This window comes from Gossypium arboreum, chromosome 12 (assembly GCF_025698485.1).
Source record: "Gossypium arboreum isolate Shixiya-1 chromosome 12, ASM2569848v2, whole genome shotgun sequence".
In the NCBI taxonomy this organism is placed as follows: Eukaryota; Viridiplantae; Streptophyta; class Magnoliopsida; order Malvales; family Malvaceae; genus Gossypium; species Gossypium arboreum.
Window position 1 is genome coordinate 119,272,493 of NC_069081.1, and position 9,685 is coordinate 119,282,177.

Genomic DNA, 9,685 nt, shown 5'->3' on the forward strand with positions numbered 1-9,685 from the left:
AACCATTGTGTGGAAGAAAATAAAGCAAGTTAGATTGATAATATATGAGAATAAAATAAAAATGTTTACTGGGGTTAAATATCTGGGTGATTAGCCATCCAACTCAACAATTTAGCAATTTAAATTCAAGTTTTGACACTAATTTCTTAGTTTTGGACTAAATTATGATAGATTAAAATAAATGGATTAATTTTTCAATTAAAAATAAAAGTTAAAATTCAAAATTAAACCATATTAAAAAGGTTAATTGGTTTTTATTTTTAATTCAAAAACAATTATATGTATATATTCAACTAATTTTTACTAATTAATTTGACATTTGATTAACTCGTCACAACTAGATTTAACTTAATATGATTAAAAAAAGAATTATGTTATCTACTTCTGTTTCCGTCTCAATGTTATGTGTTCGTCGACATTCTCCATTCTAATATTGTTTGGGCCTAAAGTTCAACAAAATAAAAGTCTTAGTCAAGTTTAAACTCGAGTTTCATCAAATCTATCGACAAAGGTTGACTCCATTCAAAAAAGTCTATGAAGTGCTAGTTTTAAGGGGTCAACAAATCTTTTAATAAGTTGATATTATCCACGAGCAAGGTTGTAATAGCCTAAATTTTCAGTGGTGTCGGAACAGTGATTCAAAATCACTAAATCCGACAAATGAGTAGAAAATATTAATAATTTAGTGAATATAAGTTAAGTGTGAAGTTAGGAAAATTTTTGAAATAGCGAAAAGTGTACTAGAAAAAAAAATTTCAAAAATTAGAATCGGAAATGAGATATCGAGAGTTTGAAAATTTTAAAATGAGCCATAAATATTTTTATAAATATTTATGGAGTGTTAATAAGTTAGTATTAAAGTTTCGTTAAGAAATTTTAAAGTTTCGATAGTTAATTGAATAAAAAGTATTAAATTGTAACAAATGTAAAATTATGGGAAATGATTAAATAGCTTAAATGATAAAAGAAAGAGGGTTTAAAAGGGAAATAGACCCAAGGTCTATTTGGGCTGGACGGCAAGAGGCATGAAATCAGCAGGAAAATTGATGAATTAAGGGCAAAATTGGAATATTGAAAAATTTACTTAATAAACCTGGACTAAAGTGGAATTATCTAGACTTCTCATTATTTTTCTGCATTCTCATCAGCAAAAACACCATGGAAGGGTTTTCTTAAGCTGGTTTTTCATATTTTTACTGCAAGTAAGTTCAATTCTTGATTATTTCTTGAGATTTTTGTGTTTTTATGACTTTTACAACTAGGTCCACTTGTTGAATTCATTAGTTTTTGATTCTATGAAAGAAATTGGAAGTTGCTATGAATATGTGCTGGAAGTATATGATGATTTAGCATAGAATTAGAGTTTTAAATTGTTTATATGCTGATTTTATTGAAAGAATTGAATAGAAAGTGAATGTTTGGGACCTAATGGTGAAAGAGTTTGAAGTTAGGGTTTTATGTGGAAATTGTGAATTTAAACAATTGTGAAATAACTTATAATGTCTAGGTAAAGCATTAATTAGGAAAAATTAGCTTCATTGAGGGATTAATTGAGAAAGGACTGAATTGTATGAACTGTGAAATTTGGGGCAAAAATCGAAATCAACATTTGCACTAAAACAGTTTTGGACAGCAGCAGTAGTCTAACTTTGAAAAATCACCATAAATTGTAGAAATCGAATTAGAAGATGAACAATATGAAATTAAATCTTATTGAGTCTAATTTCTCATAGAAGAAACGGTGTAAGCAACGAAATTGTAGATCATGAGATATAATAGATTTTGTGAAACAATGTCAGAATGATTTCGGGTTCCCCTATTCTGATTTTGGAAAATCATAAAAAATTGTATAAAAATAATTATGGGCTTAAATTTATATTTTTAAAATCCTTAATGAGTCTATTTTCAATAGAAACAAACATGGACATCATCCGAATTCGTATGAAGGGATAATTAATTTTAGTGAAGAAGGGTCGGAATTGTCGACAAGAGAAGGGGTGACTTTAAAGAATAAACTGTACTTATTGGTTGAACCAAAAATTCTAAAAATTTTATTATAAGAAGATATATGAGTCTAGTTTCAAGGAAAATTATTGGATCCTAATTTGAAGTTCTTTAGCTAAAGATACAAATAATTTAGTGACTATGATACGGGTGGACAGTAAATACATAAGTAAATAATTAAATTATAGATAATATTACTTATAAGCGGGTTGAAGATGAAGTCAATACTGATAAGTGAATAATTTTACAATGATAGATCGAGAACCCGAAGCAAGTCGAGGAAAAGAAAAGGTAGCTAATTAGTCCCTGAACTTTCACCAATTTTGCAAATCGACCTAGGTAAGTTCATATGGTTGAAGTTTAATGATTATATGTTAATTTTATGAATTATATAATGTAATATGTATGATGAAATATATTTATTGATAAATAGAGAATAAAATAACAACTCGAAAATCGAATAAATGATTAAATTGAGTGGAATATCGGATTTGAGTACTTCTGATCAGTGACAAGTGACAAGTGATAAGTGGTAGCTTTAGCTACACTTATCTGATCAATGACAAGTGATAAGTGATAAGTGATAAGTGGTATCTTTAGCTACACTTATCTGATCAGTGACAATTGATAAATGTGATCAGTGTAAGACCGTGGCAGGACTATGACTTCAAAAGGTGATAAGTGATCATACGTAAGACCATAGTTATACTATGGCAAAGTGAAAGTGAAGTATTCAATTTTCCGTAACCATTCCCTAATTTGGTTAAAGAATGATATATGACAAATGGGCTCAAAAGAATTAAAGGAAATGGATAAATGGTAGTAAGTTTATACAAGGGAACTCACCGATGGCTGTGGTTGACAGGTGAACTTAATAATTGTGTATATTGTATAAGTATATAAATATTTGGTAAGATTTATGTTTTATGCCTATGAACTTACTAAGCTTCTATAAGCTTACTTGAGTGTAATCAATGTCTCTTGTAGATTGACGTGGAAGTATACGGAGGATCGGATCAACACAGAGGATCACACTATCCAGATTATCTCCGGTAGCTTTTGTAAATTTCTTTTTGATTTATATGGCATGTATAAGGTTTGATGATTATATAAATACTAAGACTTGTTTAATAAATATACATTAAAGTAAAGAATGATGAATATGTTAAATAGTATAATTATAATAGTAGTATAATTTGGTATAAAATTGATTGAAATGAATTGGTTGGTTGGATTGGTTCAGGTTTTAAAATTTGCAGGGAAGGTTAGATATTTATAAAGGGGTTATATTGAGCAAAAAAAAAAAGCTTTGGGATTTGGCAAAAAATTCCCTATGGTTTCGATTTAATTCTGGTTTGGTCTCGAAGTATATTTTGGGCTTTGGAGGCCTATTTAAAGGGCGCCATGACATGTTTTAGTAAATGAATAGTATTTAACTCGTATTAATGGAAAATTAATTCGGTAAACTCCGGTAATGCCTCCTACTCTATTTCGGCGACGAATACGGGTAAGGGGTGTTACAAAGGTTTTGACTCTCTACTCCATGGAAAGCTTGAACGCATAAGGTTGATTGAAGAGGCCCATGCACATTGTTGGTTTAGCTAAATCTATTTGGTTAAATTTTGCTAGTAATGCTACACTGTGCGTAAAATTATAAAAATAATCAATGTTCTCTAATTTGATATTTTAAATCTTTATACTTTTCAATTTTTTGTTTGACATAATAACATTTGTTAAATTCATTAATTAACTTCTCTTTTGTAAGTAATATGTTAAAATAATAAGCTAATATGACATCAGGTATGTAATAATATATTTGATGCATATAAAATTTAATTTAATGAATTTAACAACTATTATTTAATCATGATTAAAATTTTAATATTTAAAAAGTATAAAAATTAAAACAACCCAATTAAAATATAATAACTAAATCTACAATTCACAAAAGGAACTAATTGCAGAATCTAAGAAAAAAATGCCCGAAAACTCCGATGGAGAGCATTTGGAATGATGACGTCAAATTCATTCAACGAATCTAAAGTAAGAGAGAGAAATTTTCAGTTTTGATCGAAAAATTAAAAAAAAAAAAAACCAACTCATTCAATATTTTTTATTTTGGTTTAATTGAGTGGAACGGGTTGGTCCGTTTTGATCTTAGTTTAATTGATTAATTTAGTTAATTATTGATTTTTGAATTTTAGAACTGAATCGACAGAAGAAATTAACCTTTTTATATTAATTTAAAATTATTTAAAAGACATTTATATTTTATAATTTATAACATATACGTAACTATATAAACCCAATCTAATAACTCATGTTTGATTAAAGGAAAAAACTGATTGAGTCAAAGTCTATTTGATTTGATAGATTTTTCATGCTAAAATTAATTAGGTTGGTTTGGAAAAAAAATTTGAAGGAATGAACAGATTAAACCGATTGCTCTTCGCTACTCTAAATTAAGTGCCAGAAAATTATCTAAGCAACTGACGAAAAAGGGGTAATTTATTCAAGGCAAAAGGATGTTTAAGTTCATAACATCAGAAGCAACAAGCATCAAGTAGAAACATCTAATGCTAAGTACACTCTTATTACTATGAATCATTTATTAGAGAAATGAGAAAGTAACATTAGAGAAGAAGCAGGACTTAGTTTTTGTTGGCAATGAAAAGACCCCATCTCTGCTCCCCAAATCTGGTCCTAATCAGCTTTGCCTTCCATCCCCCAACGATATCGTCGTAGTCTTCCTGAATATTGGAACAAAATAAAGGATTAAAGTACCCATTAGTGAAGGGAAAAAAAGAGAGAAACATATAGGGTTATCAAAATGATGACAAAATGCTTACCTGAGAAAAGTCGGTGATGAAGGTATCCTTGTCCTTCTCAACTTTGTCTAATTCACGCTGCAGAACTTGTATGAACTGAAAGCACAAGCAAACCGTTCGTTTATTAGCTCGGGTGGAAAGCTCAACCGGAGACTCTTTTATCGGAAATTGCTATTTCTTGATGATTTTCAAATTGGTACACAATCTCTATTGAGGAGAAGCCAACTCTGTCGGGAGAGGTCTGCAAATTATCATAAGCTAGGAGCTAGTGGACCCCTCGACGAGTAAGTATTATCCTCGGAAGTGGTCTCTCGACTCTATCAAAGAAGCCACGGATTCACAGAATAAAAATGCCTCGGCAGATGCTTGAAAAAGTGAAATATACGCAATGCGCATGGTCATTCCGCAAGAAAATCTCATATTTGTACTTAGTGAGATTTTAACCTTTTCCCTATAACATATGAGGCATTGTTGGGTAAATAAGCCATCAACATTCTCAACTGTAAGTGCCTTATATGATATAGGGCACGGATTTGAGTCCAAACATGTGCGTTGCGTGGATAGTTCACATTATCAAGCATTCCAAAGAGGCAATCCCTTTCTGTGAACCACCACCAATGCCTTTGCAGGGACTCAAGCTTTCGACAAAATCGAGATACAAACTTTCACCAAGGGGCAATACTAGATATGTTGAGTGCTTGACCCAAAGTTCAATCCTCAACAATCCCAATTAGAAAAAGCTAGCAATTCAATTAAGTGTGACTAACCATTTCATTAGCAGATAGCATATTATAGCTATCGAAATAATTCTTGCCAACATTGACCAATCAGTTCATAATATCACAATCATACGAAAGAAATAAAAGGGTCGGTTTATCTGAACCTGATCGGTTCGATCCTCTGCAATGACCTGATCAAAACCAGCATCCTTAAGCATCTGTAAACATTATAGCAAAAACAAGACAGAAACGGTAAGTCGTAATGTTAGAATTTTGTTAATAAAAAACAAGAATATGACATGAAATCAAGAAATGGTTATTAAATTGAACAATCCAGACCTGGCCATAAGCTTTTACATCATGGAGATCATAGCCTCTCTGCTTGATGTACTCTGCAAATTCGGGCGATGAAGCTCCTGCGCTTTTGCAGTAATCACTTATAAGAACTTTGCCCCCTGGCTTCAACCATTTGTAGAAATATCTAAATAGTGCAGGCTTGTCCTGAAATTCAATTTACCATTAAGCTTTACTGTAGAACTCTCTGATGTTGATGCTAATGCTAAATCTCTAATCCATTGAATCTTAATTAAACCATCTTTTAATTAATATTGAAGGTTAATTGCACCAGACATTCACAAATTCAATTTTTAAATTGATCTCTAAACTTTAAAATGTTATAAATGTTCTAATTGAGTCCTAAGTATTATCTCTGGGTTTAACATAGAGCATATTTAAAATATGTGAATCAAATTTTAAACACCTTCATGCAACTTGACAGTAAGAGGGCTATTTCCTCTTCTTTTTAACACCTCAGACCGAAGCTGTTATAGGTACATATATGTTAAAAATTTGACCACTTAAGCTAGCATTTAACACCCAAACTGACATTTAGGGTGACAGAAAAACTTGACTGATAGATAATTATATTTTGAGGACTCAATTAAAACGTTAAATTTGAAGCCTAACTTGGAATCTGAATCATACTTACTTGAATGTGCAGAATCGTGTCACGGCTGTAGATAACATCAAAGCTGTTATCTGGATAAGTCTTTGTAGTGCAATCAGCAACTTCAAATTCCACAGAGCAATTGAGTCCATTGGCTCTTTCAAGAGCAAAAGATATCATATTTATGGACAGATCGATGCCCACAACATAGACTCCAAATTCTTTTGCCATATAAAAGTCACCTCCACCTATGCCACAGCCAACATCTAGAACCTTTTGGCCAGGCTTTAGATCCAACTTCGCCACAAATTCTTTCGTTGTTTCTGCTCGAAAACATGTTTCATTTTAGGAAGAAGACCGTGTAAATTAAAACAAATATGCAAATATAGAGATTTGGTTGAAGAGGTAATACCTATTCCTCCTGTGCTCACAAATCCTTCACCAAAGGTACGCTCATAACGAAGTATGCTATTAGCTTTGTACTGAACAGTATCCAAGAACCGCTGGAATCCGCCATCATTATCTGAACTGACCTTTTCCCAGATCCAGCAAATCTGCATTTGCAAACAATACGATTGAATCTTGTCAATATTGTATCCAATTCAGAAAAATAATGATAATAAAATGAAAATCGATGAGTTCATGTTTTGTTTTTGCCTGATTCTGATTCTTTTTGTGCTTAACATAAGCACTGATGCACTTGTAGCCAACTAAAGAAAGTTTAAACGAGTTTCCTGAATCATCAGTTGCATGACATTCTTTGAAGACCTGCATTAGAATACATAGCCAAACATCTGTTTAGTAAAACAATACCTCATGCTGTTTCATATACGTATTTCAACCATCAGAGCACAAACCTGTGTGTAAAAGCTTGGCTCACGGTAGTGAGAAGGGTCATGCTTTTGCTTGCAGTCGCCAGATTGATCAAAACAAGCCTCCCTGAAGAAAATATGTCCTCCAACTTTCAACCATTTCATCATCCTTTGGGCCAAATTCTCTACCTGCATTTAGTGATGGTTAACACTTAACAATAGTTAACTTGTGAAACTTAACCAAGTTTTTCTCATAAAATTACCTCTTCATCTGAGAGATACATCAGCAGCAAATTTGAGAATATCAAGTCCATTGATCCTTCTGAAATATCCAAATCTGGGGAAGTCGCATCGGCACAAAGGAATTTGATGTTCTTATAGTGTCCATTGATGCTTTCATTCTGCAAATAAGGATATATCCAAAGTGAAAAATCTAGTCAAGTCCCTTATGAAATAGCAATCTAAATAATTTCTGTCAGGTTGTTGAGCTTCAATTACCTTCTTGATAACATCCTCAATGAAGTCTAAAGCTATAACACTATCAGCCTTCTGAGCTAATTCACCGGTAAATCGACCAATGCCAGCTCCTAACTCCAAAATAGATTTCTCTTCATATGGCGGGAGCAGGGAGAGCACCTGCGTATATCAACAATGAACAATTAGGAATCTAAAAATAATTATTGAAGGATAAACGTAAAATACAAAAGAACAGCAACACTTAAAAGGTAATAATTAGCATGGATGTATATTTGAGCCTATCCTACTATAATTACAACTGAAATTATTCATAAATAGAAAAAATTAAATATAAAAAAAAATAGAGTCGAAAAGTTGACACTAAGAATACGTATATATAAATAAAAAGCAACAATTCCTTTAATTGCTTTGAAAAAAGCAGAATCACAAAGCACAACTTTTTTTCAGCTTTTACATCAAGCATTACCTAAAGTTAGTGCTTAAAAATCTGATCTTTTTTTTTTTTTTTTAAAATCCAAGACCAAATCATTTCCTCTATCTGTGGTTGTTAGATAAACCAATTATTATGCCACTACAAATGAAGAAAAACGACATCATTAGCATAATTACAGAGTAATCATCGTGCCACATGAAACTTAAAGACTATTAGCAGCCAGCATGTTATCGAATTTTTGTGTTATGTGTCATATATATTTTTTCGTGGCATAAAATATTTTAATTTATATATTTAAATATATGCTCTCGTTTTCCTTTTCTTCATATCATTCCTGTTCTTGATCTAGTTTTAGTTATTTTTCCCGCTTTAATTTATGTCAATTCTTTCGTAACTGGTACTGCATTAAATGAGATTTTTCTTTGATAATATTTTTAGTATCGAATAACTAATTACTAAAATCAAAATAATGCTCAAAATGAGATTAATAAAAAGATCAACGAATATAAACATATGCTGGTAGTGAAAAAAGATTAAAGAAAAGGAGTTAAAATAAATAAACAGTGAATAAAAAATTACTTCGAGTCGGTCTTCTTTGTCGAGATCTGCGTCCTTGGAATCAAGTATCGTACCATCCTCTGTTAAATCAATGGAGTGCTCCATCCAGTAGTTCTTTTGAACCTCACGTTCACCTGTTATCATTTTCCAATTAATCAGTTCTTTTTTCTTTTACTAAAAAGTCAATCAGATATCAATGCTCTTACAAGTGTTTGTTAAAAATTTGTCAATCGATTTCGATTTTCGTTCTTCCAATTCCGATAAAAATGCAATGAAATTTTCAGATGGAGCTTAGAGGCCTCACCGTTAGCCGCCATGGTTACCGGAGAAAGATCGCTAGTAAGCTTTCAGAGTTCGACTTTTTTTTTTCTTTTAAAGAAAAAAGAGAGCGAAAAAGATTTAAAATCCCTCAACGGCAAGACGAGTTCTTGAAAACGACCTTGATCTGCTGTTTTGGATCCTTCCTCGCTGCTGCATCACACACTAAAATGCAAAATAATTTGAGCTACGATTACTACTGTAACTGCAAATTGAATTGTGTTCTGCTGTGGAAGTTTTAGGCCACCATTTTTTTATAGAGCCAAGAAGGACAATTTCGTCATTTCATATGAGTACTATTATTTTATTATCGGTATGCATCTCAATTCCCAATCTAAAAAGCGAATTAATACCATCGGACACTAAGTACATAATTTAATTGTTATAGATTAGATTAAATTAATCGATTCTTCTATTAATAATTTTATTTATTTTTATTATTAAAATTTGATTTATATATATTATTATGAGATATATGTAGCATTTTATATATTATTGTTTAGTTATTTTGTTAGTTATATCGCTTTTAATAATAAAAGTAGATGAATTTTTAATAAAAATTATTTATTTACTCTTTAATTTAACATACA

The 9,685-nt window shown here is 31.3% G+C and overlaps 1 protein-coding gene across 1 annotated transcript; it reads right to left on the reverse strand.

The window, feature by feature from the left end:
* Window positions 1-4,481: 4,481 nt before the first annotated feature.
* Window positions 4,482-9,383, reverse strand: LOC108476664 (phosphomethylethanolamine N-methyltransferase-like). Its single transcript, XM_017778935.2, has 12 exons — window positions 9,082-9,383; window positions 8,799-8,911; window positions 7,808-7,945; window positions 7,573-7,710; window positions 7,355-7,498; window positions 7,155-7,265; window positions 6,910-7,051; window positions 6,540-6,820; window positions 5,891-6,052; window positions 5,716-5,769; window positions 4,854-4,928; window positions 4,482-4,754 (listed from the first exon to the last, which is right to left on the reverse strand). The coding sequence occupies exons 1-12, from the start codon at window positions 9,092-9,094 to the stop codon at window positions 4,656-4,658; spliced, it is 1,470 nt and encodes a 489-aa protein (XP_017634424.1). The 5' UTR covers window positions 9,095-9,383; the 3' UTR covers window positions 4,482-4,655.
* Between the last annotated feature and the right edge of the window lie 302 nt (window positions 9,384-9,685).

Coding starts and splice junctions, on each gene's coding strand:
- LOC108476664 (XM_017778935.2), bottom strand. Junction 7,946..8,798: donor ACAAAGAAGACCGACTCGAA/GTAATTTTTTAT, acceptor TGATATACGCAG/GTGCTCTCCCTGCTCCCGCC. Junction 7,499..7,572: donor TGTATCTCTCAGATGAAGAG/GTAATTTTATGA, acceptor CACTAAATGCAG/GTAGAGAATTTGGCCCAAAG.